The sequence below is a fragment of the Colletotrichum godetiae genome, assembly GCF_030913485.1.
Source record: "Colletotrichum godetiae strain CBS 193.32 chromosome Unknown BDP55scaffold_7, whole genome shotgun sequence".
Taxonomy (NCBI): Eukaryota; Fungi; Ascomycota; class Sordariomycetes; order Glomerellales; family Glomerellaceae; genus Colletotrichum; species Colletotrichum godetiae.
The window spans coordinates 936,256-956,626 of NW_026851255.1; the positions used below are offsets into that span (position 1 = coordinate 936,256).

At 53.2% G+C, this 20,371-nt stretch overlaps 5 protein-coding genes across 5 annotated transcripts; 4 read left to right on the forward strand and 1 right to left on the reverse strand.

Annotated features, from left to right (window-relative positions):
- Window positions 1-930: 930 nt before the first annotated feature.
- On the forward strand, window positions 931-1,581 carry BDP55DRAFT_535984 (uncharacterized protein; the record flags this gene model as incomplete). Its single annotated transcript, XM_060567882.1, has 2 exons — window positions 931-1,170; window positions 1,243-1,581. Coding segments are annotated over 2 exons (579 nt in total), but the record flags the coding sequence as incomplete, so codon positions are not given.
- Window positions 1,582-8,229: 6,648 nt separating this feature from the next.
- BDP55DRAFT_652213 (uncharacterized protein) lies at window positions 8,230-9,037 on the forward strand. The gene has a single exon (XM_060574104.1). The coding sequence runs from the start codon at window positions 8,235-8,237 to the stop codon at window positions 8,538-8,540; it is 306 nt and encodes a 101-aa protein (XP_060433654.1). The 5' UTR covers window positions 8,230-8,234; the 3' UTR covers window positions 8,541-9,037.
- Window positions 8,787-11,194, forward strand: BDP55DRAFT_545115 (SH3 domain-containing protein; the record flags this gene model as incomplete). The annotated part of the gene is made up of 4 exons (XM_060568550.1): window positions 8,787-9,117; window positions 9,170-9,243; window positions 9,292-11,076; window positions 11,132-11,194. 4 exons carry the CDS (start codon window positions 8,787-8,789, stop codon window positions 11,192-11,194), a joined length of 2,253 nt encoding a protein of 750 aa, XP_060433655.1.
- Window positions 11,195-11,926: 732 nt separating this feature from the next.
- Window positions 11,927-16,158, forward strand: BDP55DRAFT_765489 (Six-hairpin glycosidase-like protein). Its single transcript, XM_060580939.1, has 5 exons — window positions 11,927-13,198; window positions 13,319-14,147; window positions 15,403-15,585; window positions 15,659-15,765; window positions 15,835-16,158. The coding sequence occupies exons 1-5, from the start codon at window positions 12,132-12,134 to the stop codon at window positions 15,842-15,844; spliced, it is 2,196 nt and encodes a 731-aa protein (XP_060433656.1). The 5' UTR covers window positions 11,927-12,131; the 3' UTR covers window positions 15,845-16,158.
- A 1,483-nt stretch (window positions 16,159-17,641) lies between these two features.
- BDP55DRAFT_544863 (aminotransferase class I and II) lies at window positions 17,642-19,657 on the reverse strand (the record flags this gene model as incomplete). Its single annotated transcript, XM_060568524.1, has 1 exon — window positions 17,642-19,657. The coding sequence occupies one exon, from the start codon at window positions 19,655-19,657 to the stop codon at window positions 17,642-17,644; it is 2,016 nt and encodes a 671-aa protein (XP_060433657.1).
- Window positions 19,658-20,371: the final 714 nt, after the last annotated feature.

The window sequence follows — 20,371 nt, forward strand, 5'->3', positions numbered from 1 at the left end:
GCTCGACTACGGCGCCGATGGCGTGGCGTTCATGGCTGGTTCCCTGGATCCTACGATACACATACAGTAGGATGTAGTTCTTCCTAGATCCTGTGGTCCCCTGTAGTCGATCTATCTGCACATAGCTAATAAACACGCTTATTCTTAGTGGAAGATCCGAAATTGCTCTACCCACGCTGACACTTAACTCAGGGTCTTCTGGCACTCCACTGACTTCATCTTGTGGCGCGAGCTAGGATAGTGTCCATGAGCTTAAACACCATGAAGATCTTCAGTTAAAGACGACAAGTGGAAATCTGTATTGAAGTACCTGGTAGTGCTACTCGCGGGTAAGGAACTATTGGTCACTGTCGAGGCATACATGCAGTATTATGCCGCGATCCTATCGCCAAGAAAGCTTGGTATCTGACGTTTCCAGCATCCGTAAATCCCTTAGCCCCTTGGCAATAACTTCTTTCCACGCTGGGAAGAGCAATCGACCTGTCTACCACGGCAGTGTGCGATGATCAAGCTTGGCGTCCGACGTCAATCAGGGGGGAATAATCTTTGACGGGATCAAAAACTTCTCCGAGGTGATCTCCAGGGCTTCTTTCAACCGCTTCCAACCCTGAAAACGGATGAGAACATGGACAACACGTTTTGATGAGAGAAGACGCCGGAGCTTTTGCATCGAGAGATGCCTCTGGTGCGTAGCAGTCGGTCCGGATGCGGGCTTCAACTCGCAACCTCAGGGGAAAACACTCCGTCATCATGGCATCGGAGTATTATTCCTATAAGAGGAATCAACATCGTCCACCCAGGGCTTATAACTCTCTCGAACATCATCAACATCTCGCAGCAATCTACATCCATACTCACACTCCTCACATCCTTATTAGTTCAGCCTCTAGTTTTCCCTTTTTCTCAAGAAGCATCTCCCCAAAAGCCAAAATGTACACCAAGGTCTTTACCGCGGCCGTTGCCGTCCTTTCCTTCGCTTCAGTCGAAGCCGCCATCCTCCCACGCGCAACAATCACGCCTGGAACCGTCGTCCTTCCCGAAGTCGTCTTCAACCCCGGCGAACTGACAGATCCGCTCTACACCGCGCTGAACATCCTCCGCGGCGACATCCTCAAGACCACAACCTTGGCCGGCGACCTCACAAAGACCGTCGGAACAACAGTCAAGGATGTAAGTTCAAAACCACGCTGAGCCGCCCACCGAGGCATTACAATCATACTAACTAGCCCTCCTTCGTCACAGAGAACCGACCAAGTCAACGCCGTCATCCGCCAAATAACAAGCAACACAAACAGCATCCGCACCAGAGTCGGCACAGTCGTCGGCAACCTCCTAGGCGTCGTCCCCTCAGGCATCCCCGCCCCGTCCGCGACATCCGCCGCGCCTCCCTCCGTGCCCACGGCCGAGGTCGTCCAGATCGCTCAAGACGTCGTCGTCCAGGCCCAGCTGCTCGCCCGCCAGGCCACCACCCAGCTGCAGAACCTCCAGGCCCAGGCCAACGCCGTCGCCGACCCCGTCTCCAAGGCCGCCTACACCCTCGCTTACACGCAGGCCAGCCTGGCGCTTCAGGTCGCGCTCAGCACCGTCGCTGCCTCGGCGTCGACTGCGCTTACGGCAGTGGCGAATGCTGCTGGTAGCGCCAATGGTCTTGCTGACCGTATTCGCAACATTCAGGCCAAGCTGAATCCTGTTCTCGTTGTTGGTGTCACTCCTGATGTTACCTTTTAAGGAGCCGTCTTTCTGGGACTTCTTGGGTGAACAGGATATGCTGGATCAGGGTAGCTTGACGCTGGCCCGTCACTCGCTGGAGCAAGACTCGGTGCTGATATCTGAGGCGAACTGTCCGCATAAAAATGGGACGATGCTTGGGATCAGCGTATCAAGGAATTTAATGTTAGGGGTGGGGTAATAATGGCGCAAGGACTAGGCTACACGCTCTTTGATGATAGTATCTAATGACTCGTTAATCTTAACTTTGAAATAACGTACCTTGATGTAGCACCTGGATCTTTGAGAGAGCATCTCGTGGATTTGGAGAAACTATTTTACACATCGATTACATTGTCATAAGCACAAAGCCACTGCTACAGAGCAATGCCACGAGTCACTCGACTCTTCCCACTCTGTTGGAAATCGACTAAAGGAAACATACTAAGGATACTGCTGACGGGAGCTCTGGGCCATCAGCTGGTTGCTCTTTCCAACTGGCAGGCAATTTAAAAAGAAGTCTATGATGTATCTTCTTAGCTGAAGTCAAGTTTGAAAGATATGATAATAAGCTAGATAAGTGATAGACTTTGCAGGGCATGGTATGATACGTCGTCAGTTATCAGATTGCGCACTTGCCTCCCACCACCCAATTTTAACAGCATCGGCAATATAAAATCTGACGAGATCTTTGGACCATTGTCGGTGGCAGTAGAGATAGCACTACAAGCTCTTCTAGCACCGCGCTCCAGCCATATCGACTTCGTTTGCTAGCACCCAATCTCATGTACAACATATCAGGCTGTCAAGAAACAGCAAACCATCAAGTCGCAGGCTGGACGCAACATACATTATTGCAAAAGACCAGGTTCTTACTTCATCGAATCTGTCTCAACGGTATCTAGCGATGCCAAGCCCCCCCCCGTGCTCTGATTTTCGGCACGCCGTGAACGTAATGGCTAGATATGCAGGGACCGACTCTCCAGCATCGATTACCTTTCAAAAAACTGTGAGACGGAAGGTATACCCCGAGGACTTTGGTGGCAGCATATCCTGTCGGCTCGACAGGCCGATCATCCTTCATGTGAGCTCGGATATCGAGACCTTGAGCCTACCAATTCGTTACAAAAGTCATGACAAGCTGCAGGCTCGAAGTGAGCCCCCGAGCCACGTAGTTCAGACGGGACGACGTGTTCCGTCGAAACGACGCCTTTCATTCGTATCCTGATACTGCGATCAAGTATTTCGCGTATCACCATTGAATCCTCTGTCTGTTTGCCAAAACGCTTTACTATCATATGGTTGAGAAGTTATGTCTCGGCACCGAGAGACATGGCGCAGGGAGAAAACAGGCTGTCATATGCGTACCCCTGGAAAATAGCATATCTTGGTCCTCAGTGAGACATTTCGCATCTTGGGCATGCAGAGGTTCGAGCCGGCATTTCGCAGGTCAGTCAGAATACAATCCAGGACGGGCGGAACATGAGCTTGGTTATGGGATGATCTGTTTCCCTCAAGCTGAATCCAACGTGGCACAGATTTGGGGTATCACCGAGCTTGGACGGCGGAATGCATATCCGATGAATCATTCAGTAGGCCGTATCATGCAAATTGTTCCCTTTGAACTCTCCCAGCAAATGTTGGTCGACCGAGCTTCGGATGACTGGCGCGCGTCTTTCTTTCCATGCATCGCGATGTGTGCTGAGCTCTTGAAAGAATCACAGGTTTGAAGGGGGGAATGGGCCTCAAGAGCGAACAAGGGACGACTAGCCGAAGCCACTCAGGTTTGATGGGACGAGCGGGCATGTGCGTTCGCGCCGGGCCCCAAATCCTCGGTCCCGAAGAAGCTTGGGTTTCAGATGAGGCTATTTTTTTTGTTTGTTTTCTTCTTCTCACACTTGTTCCCAATGTGTTTTTTTTGGTTGCTCCTCTTGGCCAAAAGGTCGCAGCCTCTACGCTGCTTACAAACTTCGGACGAAAGTAATTGACTTTCGCTTGGAGCCGTAGACGCGAGCGTATTCGCAGTCTTTTCTGTTGCTCGTGCTCAGCAAGCTTCCGGGGGGGCGATGCAGACCACCGCACGGGTTGGCGGTGAGGACGTGAACCCAATACCTGTACAGCGGTCGATGGGAAATGGGTACCTATGTGCGGCGCGCGTGCCGGGTGGCGACGGCGGTCTGTTCAAATTGAGTGCGTAGAACAACGGGATGATAAGCCGCGTGGTGACGGCGGAAACTAGTTGGTAGAAAGCGCGGTGGTACAAAGATCGAAAGCAGCAGAACAGTTCGCTTCGGTTTGAGAGGAGGACGCGAATCGTCTGGAACGGTGTTTGCGAAGCAACTGGTATGCTATGATGATTACTTCACATTCTTCGCCTCTGTGGACTCGCTTCAATGAAGGATGCTCTTGGCGGGGGACGTGTAAGGCTCGGGTCCGAACAGAGCTGAGAAAAGCCACATAGTCAGCGCCGTCGAAAGCCGTAGGTCGGATCTGGGGGCTGATGTCGACTGGCGCCGTTTGCAACTAAGTTGAGTGAAGTTACCTAGTGTTTGGGACGAGCCACATCGTAACGGGCCAGCAGCTGTGACGCACGGGTGAGCGGCGGTGGTGGTGGCGGCGGCGGTCGTTGCTTGGGATGGTTCATGATGGTTGACGGAGTGAAGACAGTGATCCAGAACGTGACGAGAGTAAATCACTCTGATGTCGATCGCCGGAGACGGGCAGAAAGTTATTGACGAATTGGAAGATCGACGCCGGGAACATTTCTTGATGCGTGAAGCGCGTTCACGGATAACCTACATGATGGCAGCGACTTTGCCTAGAACGCTGGCAGAGGTGTTACGTCTCCAGTAATGAGAGTTCAGTGGGTCGGGGTTTAATCCCCGTAACCAGCGGATTGGGAGATGGTAAATGGGAGGCATGACGAAGGCGTATGTTTGCACGACGTCTTGGCCCAGGCATAGGGAGTTGTTTACCTGAATCCAGATGGTGATGAGGTGGAACTATGCGTTAGTGGAAGTGGGAGGTCGGAAGTTGCGTTCAAGGTGGGTAACACTCATGGAGCCGGATTAGGAAGATACAAACGATGTCTGCGAGAGCTGGCATTCTTTGGTGGGTAAGTTTGGGCAACTTGAAAGTATTCCCCTAGCTGTGCTTGATATGGATTAGGTGAGATGTCTGACAGTTGGCCAATGCGAATGGCCGTTTTCCCAATGGTCCCAGGACTGAGGAGCCCAAAAGTCAAGGCCCAGAGCATAGAGCTTAATACCCTCCCACCCAGGGGCCAGGGCTAGACCTCCTTTTTCGACGTTGACTAACACTGACGGGTGTTCTTCCGGTGCAGGGTATATGACTAAGAGACCTGGTCTCCGATAACGGTATACCGCATCTGTACTCCGTACTTCTTACGCAGTAAGTCAGACGGTTGGCCCAGATGTAAACAGCGAACGGACCGTGATGCAATATCAAGGAGACTGAGGGGCAGAACAACAGCTTCAGGAGCAGGAGAGGGAATAGAAGAAGAAAACAATCTGTGACAAGAATTGGGAAGACGGGGGTAGCTTCTGAGGTTTCTGACAGCGGGTGAGGGAAGATGGAACTTGTAGCTGGCAAGGAGGTCTGTGGTTCTGGAAAATGACTGGCTGATACCTACCATACCACAGTACTCCGTAGACAGGTACCTTACCTTCTAAGGTACTCTGTACAGGAAGGACACCAACACATGAAAAGGTCCACGGGTACGGAGTACTTCCACGGTTCCTGAGGTGGAAAGCGGCATGGCGGCTGGCCCTGGTCGACTCCCAGTTGTTTCAAGTCCACAAACCCCAGCCAAACATCTCGGAGGGTGTCGAGTCTCCAAAAGTCATTTCACTTCTCCGTACCCCGTTCCGCATTTTTCATTATTTTATTTTGATCGGTCTGAACTTTTAGACATCTGTCGTCGATAGGCCGAGGCGGGAAAGACTCCGAATGAGGCGTGAGAGGCTTGTGAGAAAGCAAGACACTGGGCAGACATCTAGGTATGGATATCTATTGCCCCTGAAGGTATTCCGCATAGAAAGAGTAGTATGAAATACAAGTGACATTGTGTGCCTGACTATAGGTAATCCACCTACTGTGTATGGGTGTACACAACATGTCGAGGTTGCATCTGTACCCATCACCTATCACGGCAGCGCGCGGGAGGAACAAGTCGATTCTTCTACCCAATCTTAGGCCATCTCTCCTGCACCAGCGTCTCCCGCATGAAATTGAATTTTGGGCTGTTTTTAGCGGCGGCAGCACAGCAAAGGGGTTCCGGACCTGGCAAGCTTCGTTTTTTTTTCTTTTCTTTCTCTCTCTTCTGATTCTTGTCAAGTTCTCCCGTCTTCCCTCCCCCCGTGCTGGATGCGCATACGTGGGTAAATTATCAGGTTCCTTGAAGTTCCCTCCGTACGGTATACCTCCCATCCTCAGAAGTGCAGAGCTGCCCCGCCCGGGCTGTTGCTCCGTCATATTCGCTCGCACACGCCGCACACACACAGAACACACACAGAACACACACGACACACGGCACAACAAACCAAACACACTTTTGAACACATCTTTTCCACTTCCTTGTCTTCTCGTCCTCTCTCTTTTTTCTCCCCCCTGCCGGCTTGACGTTTACCGAATCCAGAATCTTGGGCGATTTTGTTTTATTTTTTGGGCCCAACATCGATTCCGCAGTCCACACCGTTTTGCTACCTAACCTTCCCACCCCATTGACATCTTCTTCAGCCCTTGTCGCTCCTTTTAATTGTTTTCTCTCACATCCCCTCGCCTTACGACTCGCCTTATTAGGTACACATACGGAGTACAGTATACGGATACAGTAAACACAATACGGAACCACGGCTACCTTGCACTCGCCTCACCTCGCCTCCTTCATCAACTACGCCGTTCCCTGTTCTATTCATAGTCGGCTCCTTGCCAGCCCAGCCCAGCAAGCCATCCAAGCCAACCGCCCCTCCTTGGTCGACCACCACCACCACCCTTCACCAAGCAGCGCACTCCTGAATTGCTTGCTTGCTTGCTTGCCCCCAGACAGCACCTTGCCTGACTGAGCACACGACCTCCCGCCAGCTGTTTCTTCGGATTCACTATCTGTACATCGCTTGATTGTCTACTAATAGTCGTGCGCTACTGGCGACAACCGCTGAGCTTCTCATCCACTCCGAAATCCAACAAACTTATGTAGGAAATCCCTTTTTCCACCACCATCGCAAAAAACCTCGTCCAACCATTTCATCATCGTCCCTCTTCCCGCAGTGACGCCGCACCCTGGCAGCCCCGACGGCAATCTCACGCGCCGCTAGAACCCAGCCTGGCGTCCCTGTCCAGCCGACGAAACAGCGGAGTCGCAATTTCGACCCTCGTTCAACGCCCAGCGCCGACGCCAACCTCTGAGTCTGCTCTCTACCTCTCAGCTCTGTCACATACACACAGTATTCCTACCTCCTTCTCCAGACCACGCCAACACGCTACGTAGCACGCTTCGCCCATCCCATTCTCTTGGCAATTGCCTACCGCCCCAGCTTTTTTTTTTGGCACCCTCGCTCCATGATACACTTCCGAACCGTCCTCCATACGTCGTCTGCCGACCAGGGTCTCTCCAACTTACCAACTGACGGGTCCAAAGGGGGTTGGCTCATCAAGCGCAAAGGAAAATAATCCAGACGGAACTGTGAACGGAACGACCTCTGCACTCACTGCACACGACTATCACTACCGTGTATCCATCCATTCATACACCGCACCACGACATACCACCCTCACGACTCGAGCAATCCCGTCACAAAATCACAATTCCCACAACCGTCTCGGCTGGCTGTGCTGGCCCACGACCTGATCCAACATGACGAGACCTCACATTATTCGCGCTGGTAAGTTTATGCGACCCCAAACAACCGCGCCTGCGCCTGCTGCCCATTCCTCCTGTCGCACCACACAATTTCTCCCCCCAAAACACAAAACTCCCCCTTTCCTACTTGGCTCTGGGTTTCCTGTGTCTGAGCTCTAGCCTGAACCCGTCTTGGTCTAACGGCTGGAACCGCGGACGATCAATTTTACAGAATTCCTCCCACCCCCCCTTTGGCCAGAGCAAGAGGAAGCCAGAAAAAAACATACTCAGCAACTTTATTTCTTTGCTTGACATATCACGCTGACCATTGACCTCTTCTGTCGCATTTACAGACACCATCGATCTGCAAAATCCCGACGCACCCTCAGCGAAAGACCACAGCAGGGCGCCCAACGGCTCGTTTGGTCCGCACCAGGCCGAGACTCTTCGAGAAGTTGCCCAGGAATCCGCCGAAGATCAAGCGCGCAGCCCGAGGCTTTCCTGGACCAACGCCGGCGACGACGACGACATCTCGGACGAGGACGATCTCGCGGGAGAGGTCTCGAGAAAGCTCACTGGGGGCACAATGGACGACGCGAGCAGAAGACAACAGCAGCAAGATGCGCTGGCCGTCGCACAAAATGGAGGTGTCTCGGACGACGGAAATATGGATGACACCGACGAGAGCATGGACGACGACGACATGATGGACAAGATCTCGAGTTCACCCTCGATTGAAGATGGTGGGTACACTTCGATTATGCCTCCGCAATCATGGCCGCGTAGAGTCGACTCTCTACCGGCCATGAGAGATCACGCCTCCCCCGTTTCCCCTTCGTTCAGCGAGGCAAGGTCCTCTTCTCCTTATACCGAGTCCCTTGAATACCTTCCAGCACACCTCTCTTGGCAGCATAGCAAGGCATCTGCCAATACATCAACCCATCATCATCTTCGCGGTGAGTATACCGAATAGGATCGCAATACGACCGACGACGATCGATTCGACGAGGAACAGTACACCGACGAATACTACGACGACGAACAATACGGCGATGAATGCTATGACGAGCGTAACTGGCAAGACGAAAACCACAACAGTCACACAACGAAGTTTGATCTCCAAAACGTTGCACAGCATGGGCCGATTGTGGTTCGTCCGCTTCGCTTGCGTAAAGCTGGAGAACCAGACTACGACGACTTCGCGCAGCGGCGTGCAGAGATGGAGAAGGCAGAAAGAGACGAGGCAGCTGGTGGACTCGACGATGACGGCATCCCTCTTACGATCCCATACGAACCCTCTATTGATGATGAAGATGATGATGACGGCGATGTTTCTCTTGTTGATGATTCTAGATTTATTGCCTGTGGCTGGGGCAACGAGTGCTTACACGAAGCAGAGGACATCGATTTCGAATTCGTCTACGCGTTACACACCTTTGTTGCGACCGTCGAGGGCCAAGCAAACGCCACCAAGGGTGACACCATGGTATTGCTGGATGACAGCAACAGCTACTGGTGGCTGGTCCGTGTGGTGAAGGATAGCAGCATTGGTAAGGTCCCTTTGAGTGTTATTCAAAGAGCAGCTCCTTACATGAACAATAGGCTATTTACCGGCAGAGCACATTGAGACGCCAACCGAGCGACTGGCGCGCTTGAACAAGCACAGGAATATAGACGTAGTCGCTCCCTCCATGGAAGAGATGAACCTTTCTGACTTAGATCAGCTTTCCGCTACAATGCTCGGAGATCAGTCTGGGGAAAAGTCCAAGAGTACGTTCAAGACTGCTCTTAGGAAGAAGAAGAAGACGGTCGCATTCGCCGCCCCGACTTTTGTCGATTACTCTGACTATGACTACTCCTCGGACGAGGATGAAGTTGATGGGTTGTTCTCTCAACAACAGGGTGCTCAACAGCAGCAGCAACAGCAACAGCAACAGCAACAGCAGCAACAACAAACGTCGCAGCAGTCGACAGAGGAAACGATGGATGACGACACGGCTAAGGTTGAGCCACTGAAGCCTAGGGCAACCAAGGAGGCCAACGCTACGGAACCGACGAAGAAAGAGGAGGCACCAGAGGATGACTCGAAACGCGACAGCGGCGAAATTTTTGAGAAACCAGAAGGTCCCAGCAGGTCGAGGAACGGCACCGTCAGGAACACCGACTCTTTCTTTAAGGACGAAACGGTCGAGACCAAGAAGATCACGCTTACGCCTAACTTGCTTCGTGACGACAGCGGCTCGCGACCTTCGACAACTGAAAGCGTCCAGGTCAAGCAACGGCCAAGTCTGGATAAGATGGACAAGGAGCTACAGCCGGATAAGAAGGAGGACAAGAAGAAGAAGGACAAGAAGGAGAAGGAGAAGAAGACGAGCACCATTCGGAGTTTCTTCTCGCGTAAGGACAAGAAGAAGACCACGGACGACGACGATGAGTCTTTTGGCAAGAGATCGATGGATATTGTTACAGAATCCCAGGACCGGGAGAGTCGCGAGAGCCGTGAGAGTCGGGAAGAAGAGCTCAAGGAACCGTTGTCCCCGAGAGGCGATGGTCCCCAACGAAGCGCAAGCAAGCTCCAGAAGCAACAGCCGAGGGTCGAGCCGTCCCCTGCGAGGGTCAACGGGGCTGCAACGCCACAAAAGTCTGCGACCAGGGAACTCTCAGAGTTCATATCCTCCGAAGGCCGCCCCAACAATGTCTCGAACGTACCCCCTGCTTCAATGCGCATCGTGGAGGATGATTCGTCGGATCCAGAGCTCTCTGTACAGCAGCAGCGGATCAAGTCCCCCGAGACGACTCGGTCACCTCCCCAAGAAAAGTCGACCCTGTCCAAGATCATCCCGTCGAGGAGTGGCAACAGTGAACCCAAGCCGCAAAAGGTCACCAAGGCGAAGTCTCGAGTTGAGCTTGACGACTTTGACTCTTCCGGAGAGGAGGTTGAGTCTGCCGAGCCACCCGTGCAGCAGCAGGCACAGCAGATTGTCAAGGAGGAGAAACTGGAACGGCCTTTGCCTGGCGCGTTCCCTGACAGCTACATGAGCAGCTTGAGTGCTGCCAGCGCTCAGACTGATAAGACAATCACTCCTACGCAAACTCAACAGCCTCAGCCTCAGCCCACCGCCGCAGTACGTGAAAAGGAAAGACTCTCCGAATCTCCCGTGCAAGTGTCTCCGGTCACTTCGCACAACCCTCCTGCGCTCATGGTGGATACTTCTAGTCAAGAAGGCCACTCGACGTCGCCATCACCGGAGCTCATTGAGGCTGAGGAGGCAGGCAGGCATCGTGCACAAGATTCGATGACTGCCAGCTCGACGTCTACGGGTGGCAGCACTACCGGTAGCAGCTGGAATGACGCAAAGCTTCGGGCCTTTTTCGATTCGAGCTCGGATATCCGAGATATGCTGGTTGTTGTTTACGACAAGAGCGATGTGGCGCCTGCTGGGCCGGAACACCCCGTCGCAGGCTCTTTGTTCCGCGAACAGAATGCCAAGTTGGCGGAAATTACAACAGTAAGTCGATATGTACGGGGAGATTCCATTAGCTTCCGGACTGACTTTTGTATAGCAACTTGATAACATGCTTGGCGACTGGCTAGCACGCAAGCAAAGACTTCGAGGCACTGTATAAGGCCTCTTTACGATCATCATGTTTAACAGACAGCGAAAGTGTAAAATACCTTTCTTGGCTTTTTGACGGCGTCCTGGTACAGGCGGTGGGATTGAGAAGGTTTACGGATTGATGGACGACACATTAAAACATGGTCGCTGATATGAACCTTAGCGCCATGGATACTTTGCGCGCGCGTATGGATTTCGCAGTTGTTACTTCTTTTTGAGATGCGTGGACATACCAAGGTCTTCACAGAGGGTGTGTCTCTTGCTACCTCGACACCCTTGTTTCTTTCTTCTCTTCTTCCTTTTGTTTACAGACACGACGCCCGCTATAAGTGCGTGACATGGACATGAACACTTTGCATTGGGGCCATCATTCGCGCCGCTGGTGTGGCATTGAGACGATGGAGGCAGATGAGACGCAGCGCTGTCTAATACCATTTGGTTGTCTGTTTCAAAGTTACCAAGGATTCTTGTTGCAACTGTGAAGACGACGACAATGTGACATGTGAAAAAGATGAATGTGACTCTCAGTACTGCCAACTACCGTTCCGGAGGCACAGGTCTTGAAAACAGTATAACGAAACCATGTAGTATTCACCTGAGGAAGTTGAGGCTGGCTCAAGGTTGAATTGCAAGATTACAAAAGTCCCTGTCGTCGGCCGCGATCCGCACTGGGCCGGGATTGTGGGTTCAGCCGCCAGCCAACTGCCGTTCGTAGATCATCCGATCTGGGGAAGCGCCGGGCGGGACCCCGCATTCCCGCCCGCGCCGACCTTAGTCCTCCTCGATTCGTCAGTTCATTCAACCTCTTGCTTTTCAACTTCATCATAACACGTTACTCACTCGTTTTCTTTTACTGTTTCGCACCCTCACTTACTCGTCGATTAGATAGTCATTCGTCAATCAACGTCATCGGCAAGCTACCCACCGTCACTCATGACCCAGCCGTAATGCCGAATTTATGGACAAGCCTCTTTGCATTCGTGACCGGCCAATGGGATCTCATAAACCCAGATTGGAGAGGCAGCTCGCCTCGCGATGAATCTGTCCGCAATGAACCCAGCTGGCATCAGTACGTTCGGGCGAGCGAGTCCAAGACGATTTACCCTGCGCGGGTGATCCCCGACCTAACCCGCGGCGACGTCGCCAATCCATCGGGATTAATCAACGGCGAGGGCGGGCCAACCGTCTTTACTCGTGTTTCGGCAGGAGATGAGGCCCCCTCCGTAACAGTTGACTTTGGTCAGAACACTGTGGGGATTATCTCGATCTCATTTGCTGGGTCGTCTACGACTACTTCTTCTGCCGGTGGAACCGCAGGCCACGAAAGTGAAAGAAAAGACCAGGACGGCAGACCTGGTATCAGATTGGCCTTCTCCGAAACACTACAGTTCCTCAGCAACGTCAGCGACTTTTCCCGCTCCTACAACGGGGACACAATCACCCCAGGCAGCGACCAAATCGCAGTCAACAAGGACGCCTACACCTGGACCGCAAAACACGGCTGCCAGTACCCCAGCAAAGGCGAAGGCAAAGGCCAAGTCTGCGCAGACGGCCTCCACGGCTTCCGCTACGTCCGCATCTACCTCGACGCCCTGCCCTCCGACGCGCCGCACACCCTCCCCCAAGGCAAAGTCACCATCTCGTCGCTGTCGCTCGCGCTCTCGGCCTACCACGGCACCCCCGACACCTTTAAAGGCTGGTTCGAGTGCAGCGACGAGGATCTGACGCGGTGGTGGTTCGACGGGGTGTACACCAACGATTTGTGCGTCGACACGTTCCGCGGCGCCGAGGACGCGGAGCCCCGGGGCGCGGCGAGCGAGACGCTCGAGGGCAAGGTTGTGTTGCATGACGCGCCGAAGCGGGATCGGGATCCGTATGTTGGGGATTTGGCGGTCGCGGCGCTGACGGGGTATGTGTCTCATGGGGTAGGAGACTTGAGCGAGGCGAGTAGGAATGTGTTGGTGGATTTGGCAGTTCATCAGAGGGGTGATGGATGGATTCCGCCGGCGAGCATGTGAGTTATTCCTTTGCTCCCTCCCGTTTTCTTTCTCTTTCTTCTTTTTCCTCTATTATTGCCAGACGGTACTTAAGCCACATCACCTGGAAGACTAATGTTTGGGACGGGATACGAAAGTATGAACTACACGCTCCCCCTCTTCGACTACCCCCTCTGGTGGGTCGTCTGCAGCCACGACTACGTCTGGTACACGGGCGACGTGGAGTACATCTCGTCCTATTACGCCAACCTCGTCGCCGTGCTCGACGGGTGGTACGTCTCCGTCACGGACCCGGAGACGGGGCTCGTGACAAAGGGGCTCAACGGCACCTCTGGCTACGGCGACTACGCTTTCCTGCCGCGACAGGGCCCCGTGACGTACTACAACGCGCTCTACGTCCTCGCACTGCGGCGGGCCGCGGAGATGGCGGCGGAGATTGGAAAGAAGGGGGACGCGGAGAGGTGGGGTACGAGAGCGGACGATGTCGCTGAGACGCTGGCTAGGCGGAACTTTGACGAGGCGACGGGTGCGTTTTGGGATGGGACGGGTGGGGATGGGGAGTTTGTGGCGGCGCATGCGCAGGATGGGAACAGTATTGCCATACTTGCCGGCGGCGTGGTCGGGACGGAGACGGCGAAGGGGATCTTGGCGTACTACGCCGGCGTCGCGTCTCGGACGTACGGGAACGCGTTCTACGACTCGGATGCTGTCGGGGAAGGGTTCAGTCAGCGGGTGTACGCCTTTATATCCTACTTTGAGATGGCGGCGCGGTTCGCGTCTGGGGTCGGGGAGACGGCAGTGGAGGAGATGAGGAGGTTATACGGGTGGATGGCGGGGCAGGATCCCGGGGTGACGTTCTGGGAGGGGATTGGCCCCGGGGGGAGGCCGTATGAGGACGGGTTCACGAGTATGGCGCACGGGTGGTCTACGGGGATTGTGCCGCTTATGAGCGGGTATGTTCTCGGGGTGAGGCCGACGGGGCCTGGGTTCCGGACGTGGAGTGTTTTTCCGGAGGAGAGTGGGTTGAGGTGGGCGAGGGGTGTTGTGCCGACGCCTGGGGGGGAGGGGATACGGGTTGAGTGGGAGGGTTATGGGAAGGGGGATGGCGTGCAGTTTAGGATTGTTGTTTGGGCTGCGAGGGGGACGAGGGGTGTTGTTGGGGTTCCTGTGAGGGCGAGGGATGTCGTTGTGGATGTTGATGGGAGGGTTGTGTATCGTGGGCGTGATGGAGTGAGGGCGAGATTTGAGGGGGGAAGGGTTTGGGTTGATGTTGTAGGGGAGGAGGGTGTTGATGGGGTGGCTATTACTGTTCGACTTGTCCGGGAGGGTTTGTGAGGGGATTGATGTATCCTTTGCCAGCCGCGAAGATATTCCAGAAGGTGAAAGTAATCTCCATGATTGTCAAACAGGAAGTTGCTAATTAGATTGACTGTAAATTGACGTTGTACTACAAAAGCTTGACCGGAGGGTTAAGCAACACTGATGGCTCCGTGCACTTTGATAGGATCGTGAACCCACTTCATGTCAACTCAACTTTGGACTCCTAGAATCATGGGAATCTCCACTCCTTCCACTGTAGATCTCGTCTATACCCTGTTTCTCCGTGCTATCAGGGCACTCGGGGACCGCTTGGGGATTGGCTGAACTACTCGTGCGGATAGCCTCATTGGCTGAACTAATCAGCCCCGTCTCCGGGTAGGCTGCCAAGACTTCACGATGGAGTCAGCCTCGAGGTCTATTTACATTGATTTCAGTATTCACCGTCTTTCCTACTCATGTGAGTAGCTTCCGGGCAATGTACTAGGTTTATCCCATAGGAACTGACGCGGACATAAGCCTCATCTGGAGGTGGCGGCGACCCCGACAAGCTGAATTCCCAAAACTTCTTCACGATAGCCAGAAGGCATGTGGAGTATAGACAACAGGAAGAGGCCGGCCGTTGCTCTCATTATCGGCGCAAGTCATGAGGATTGAGTTCCGTGTTGCTTGCTTCATTACCCTCCAGCCCAGTTCGTGTATCGTAAGGTTTGAGGGTATTCACGGAATCTACGGGTACGAGAGCTTGTTTTCGAGGATCTCGTTGGATGAATGGAATGAATGAACCGGCGACTTTGAAGAGCAGAGTCATCTTTGGAGAGATGCGGCCGTCTTCTACAAGTCGTGATCAAATATAAATACGGATGCCTCATCCCCCTTCCTGATCCAAAACTCATCAACCCAGAACACCAGCTTCACTTCCAACAACATCTTTAAACCCTTCTTCACCAACCAACAAACCACCAACGAAATCCTCAAAATGGTCCGCATCATCTCCGCCGCCGTCGCCTTCCTGGCCTTCTTCGCCACCACCGAGGCCTGCTCAGGTTGGTACCAGTGCAAGTACAAGGACGGAAGCCACTGCTGTGTACGTTCACAAGGTCCCCCCCATCATTTATGTTTTGAGCGAGAAATGAACACTAACTGGACTCGGTGAATAGGTGATTGACAGCGGCCTCGGCGCCGGCGGATGCCCTTCCAAGTGCGACGGTGGCTCCAAGTGGCCTGCGGAGTGCATTAGCCAGACTACTGGTAACTCCCGTACTGAGTACGTTTTTGAATCAAAAGTCCCCGCTATATGTGTTTTTGATGGGAAGAACTGACATTGAATTCGCAGGTGCAAGTAAATCGCCGAGCTGTATGTTCAAGTGCGACTACCGGGGTATCATGAACGGGTAGAACTATGGCAGGACTCCCCGGACTGTTCCGGATTTTTGCTTGGAAAGGGTGTAGTTTCAACAAAAATAGAACTTCACTCGGCCTTGGATGAGAGAATGTGAAAGGTGGGAGGGGTGGTTGGCTGCTTCGTAACTCAGGAGGAGGAAACACTCTTCATTTGGGCTTTTCAGGGGAGGGGTATAAGCAGACAAGTTTGCCAAGTATACGGACGGCAAACGGTCCCCGAAACCTCAGAAGACAAACCACCAATGAAGTGTTCTACGTAACGGAGAAAAGATATGAGAGTGGAATTTTCCTGCTGGTGACCACGAGTCTTTCTCCTCACTTTCATGTTAGTGACGTTTCCGAGTGAGGGCTGGCCTTGACATGCCTCAACAAAGTTCTGAACCCCACCACTGGGAGAGCCTCTGATCCTATACGTGTGGATGGAGATCCTCTTACTTGTGTCTTGTGAGAATACACATCCAAGGCGGGTGTCTTTGACTGATTCAAGACGAAAATAAAAAACACAAAAAAGGAAAAAAAGAAGAAAAGAAAAAAAGAGGAAAGGACCAGAAATAGTAGAGGCCTTTCTGTAGGATGACTCGAACCCAGACTCTAACAAAAATAGAAAGCCACCGGGGTGTCGAGCTCCTTTGTATGTTTCTTGCAAGTGACCAGTCGCAACTTCTGCGCCAGAAGTCTCCTCATCTGATGGGTTGCTCAGAAATAGAGAACAATCTCCTCATGTACCCTCCAACAATGGCTCAAACCGCCTCGTTGTATATTCAAAAGTGAGAAACTTTTTTTCCCTGAGCTGGCGGATTTACACGGCCCTCATCTATCTAAAGAGTATCGGAGGGGGAGTCTCACAAGATTTACTTGTGTGTTAAGAATCCTTGTAAAGCCCGTCGAGATATAGACGATACCGGAAGTACTGTCCGATGTGCAGCTTGCCCCAAGAACTAGTGATTTCAGCAAAAAAGCTGACTCCTGAAAGCTTGTAAGCTTGTAGGCATTATAAGAGAAACCCATGGACACGTTGATCCGGCTCGGCGAACGTGACTTCTAGTTGAGATGACATCGCCGGTCCCATACTGGTTGAGACGCAATGCACCTTAGTTTGGTACCATATGAAGAGGTGGCAAGCCCCTCCACCATCATGCGTACTGCTTTCCAAGCAGGCCATTGTGTTGACTGATTACGGCTGCTGAATCGAATATTCAATTGTCGCATGGTTTCAAAGCTATCTGAGGTCATGATCACCAGCATCTAGGCACCCAGCACGTGAACACCATACAAGGTACAATTATGGGACTGACGGACATCTCCTAGATGTCATCGAAGCGGGCACGCACGCTGCAAAGGTTATGTGTTATCTCCAATGAAGGATATGTGCATTACTCTAAAGAACCTTAGTTGTCGTCTATATTGTTCAGCTCTTTGAGAGCCTAATACTACTAGTTATGTTGGTACGGTGCCGTGGCACATGAATTCGTTCGCTGTTCCGATCATTACTCCCAAAAACGCCAAGGCCATGCAGGCTCCCCAATCAAGGTATAATAGACACTCGACAGTTGATATCACAGGTATCATGCAAACAGGTCGAAGCCGGCAGAATTGAATACAGGGCACCAAACTCCCTCTTCCACCCTAGACGTTGCCTCATCGTTCCGTCCAGTCCGCGTCTCGTCAATTGCCAGACCCAAAGGTCAGAACAGTCGTGAATCTTTTCTTTGCCAACTCCATTTGGAAGGACTTTTGCTTTACCGAAGGCGCAGCTTGGCATCCTGGACTCCACGAGCGATGACGTCCTCGAGCTTCCAGCGGGGAGCCTTGTACATACCCTCCGTGCCATTGGCCTTGCGCCACTCAGCTTCCGTCTCAGGAGTGATGCCTTCGGGGAGGGGCTCCTGGCCACCAGCGATACCGGTGGAGAATCTGATCTGAAGTTGATCGGCAACCTCGTCAACCGCAGCCAGGAGTCTGTCGAGATCCTCCTTGTTGTGGGCTGAAGAGACGCAGAATCGGACACGCGAGCTAATAAGAGGCGTTGCGGGGTAGCCGACAATAACGACGGAAATCTTGCGCTTGAGCATAGCGTGACTGAAGGCGGGCATCTTTCCGGGGTTGTAGAGCATGACGGGAATAATGGGGGAATCATCGTGACCATAGACGATGAGACCGAGACGCTTAAGACCAAGACGGAGGTAGCGAGAGTTGAAGGCAATACGTTCCAGGCGCTCAGCACCCTGGCCGGGGCAGAGCTCGCCGGTGATCAGACGGAGAGAGGCCAGAATCTGCATGAGGACGGAGGGCGCAGGGGACTCGCCAAGGGTGGTTGCGGCGTTGGAGCTACGGAGCTTGTCGATGATGCTCTTGTCGGCGGCGACGTAACCACCGTTGGCACCGAAAGACTTGGTAAGAGTACCCATGAGAATATCGACGCGGGCGGGATCGATACCGTAGTAGTCGCAGACTCCGCGACCACGGGGTCCGACGGCGCCAATGCTGTGGGCCTCATCGATGAAGAGGTAGAACTTGTACTTGTCCTTCAATGCCATGACACCGGGGAGATCGCACATGGTGCCCTCCATAGAGTAGAGACCTTCAACGGCAACCAGGATCTTCTTCCAAGGGCGATGGGTACGAGGCTGGCCCTGAGAAATGGCCTCACGGAGCTTACGCTCGAGATCGACGACATCGTTGTGCTTGAAGGATGAAATGACGGCACCGGACAGACGAGCACCGACTCTGATGGAAGCGTGGTTAAGCTCGTCGGAGAGAATGAGGCAGCCCTTGGAGACGAGAGCGGGGAATGAGCTGGCGTTGGTGACGAAACCCATGGAGAAGACCATGGAAGCGGGCTTGCCGACGAAGCTGGCGATTTCCTTCTCGACCTCGAGGGCCAAGTCGGAAGTACCGACATCAGCGCGGGGACTGCAGGTGCTGAGGGAGTATCTCTTGACGCATTCCTCGACAGCATCGGCACAAGGGCCCTCCGACTGCGCGAAACCAAGGTAATTGTAAGAGCTCATGTTCAATGTCTCGGTGTGTGTGCCAGTGTAGTTGTAGGTTCTGTTGTAGTCTCTGGACTCGCGATCCATGAGGGTAATGTAGCGGCCGGGAACGCCGGTGATGGGTCGTGCGAAGCAATCATCAATGCGCATCTTCAGACGACGAACGTAAAAGTTGTCAAAGTCCTCGTTCAAGGGAGCGTATCCATTTTGGGGCTTGAGAGCCCGGTAATGCTTCTTGTCGCCGAAGCGCTTGCCGAAGAAGTCACGGGCGTGACCAAACAGAATGAGAAGCAGGTAGCTGATGTAGGTGGTGAGGATGTAGTAGTAGGGCGGCTCATCGATGATGGGCGGGTCCAAGGGCTTGCCATCATTGGACTTGCTCACGTATCGGTGGGTAGGGTGAAGGAGAGGGCCGAATTGAGCGTCGAAGCGCCTCTTCTTCTCTGTCTCGACGGCTGAGGGGGGCGAAAAGAGGGTCGTAGGAGGCTCAGTGGTGTCGGGCTCGCCAGCGGTGGCGGTTGAGAGCGAAATTGTAGGCAGGGAGATGGTGGAAGGGGTGATTTGGGTGGACGATATGTTTTGCTGCTGCATGGCGAGGAGGGCTTGCTGAGCTGTCTGGTGGTCCTTGTCCTTGGCGCCCTTGGGGGAGGTGAAGAAGTTGGTGATGCGATTGCCGGAACGAGAAGGTCTCCTTTCCTTCTCAGAGAGCGGCATGGTGGGTGAATGAGCGTTGGAGAAGGGATTCGCAATTCTACGGGGCATTGCTGGGATGCGCTTGGCTGTCTATGGTCGACTCGGTGGCGATTGGAATAGGGGTATTCGAAGTCTGCAATGGAGCAGGGAGAGACCGAATTGATTGAAGGATGCAACGAGAACGAAGCTGTTTCCTTTACTACGAAATCGAGAGAATTGATGCGCTGTAAAGAGGAAAACGATCGGTCAGCACGAAATGCAAGTCTGACGGGAGGCCCGGATGTTGTGGAAGAGATAACGAAAATGGTTGGTGGTTTGAGAATTAGGGAAATTGTCGGTCAGAGTGTCAGTGGCGCATCCGCGGTCGCAGAGACAGAGCAGGCGACCACTAAAATGGACGCGCTAGAATTGCGAATAGCCAAGGCTCACCTCCGACCTCTTGCGGCGGTTTGATGGAAGCACGAAACAAGACACAAGGAAAGCGCTAACCACACGCTGGATGGAGCCAGAGAGGCTATCGAGGTGCCGGAGCCCACGGATTGGGTTGGTTTGAAGGAGAGTTGATTGATGATGAATTAACGGTCAAGCACTCACCAGGAAAGGCTGTAAGCAGCTGGTTGAAAGGCCGAAATTGTGGGAGGTTGGAGGTACAGTCGTGTGTAGGTGGTGAGAGAGGACCTGTTCCTCTTTGGCGACTTCTTTGCTTTTGCGATTGAGCAAGTTGTAAGAAACAAGAAGTTGAGGAGGCGAAAGCGAAAAAGGGGTCAAGGGGGGGCGCAGGAG

Excerpts from the sequence above, each read along its gene's own strand:
- BDP55DRAFT_652213 (XM_060574104.1), top strand. The coding sequence starts at position 8,235 with ATGGATGACACCGACGAGAGCATGGACGACGACGACATGATGGACAAG.
- BDP55DRAFT_765489 (XM_060580939.1), top strand. The coding sequence starts at position 12,132 with ATGCCGAATTTATGGACAAGCCTCTTTGCATTCGTGACCGGCCAATGG. Across the intron at positions 14,148-15,402 it reads TGAGCGGGTATGTTCTCGGG|AACACCAGCTTCACTTCCAA; the intron begins GTGAGGCCGACG and ends TCATCAACCCAG. Across the intron at positions 15,586-15,658 it reads AGGACGGAAGCCACTGCTGT|GTGATTGACAGCGGCCTCGG; the intron begins GTACGTTCACAA and ends CTCGGTGAATAG.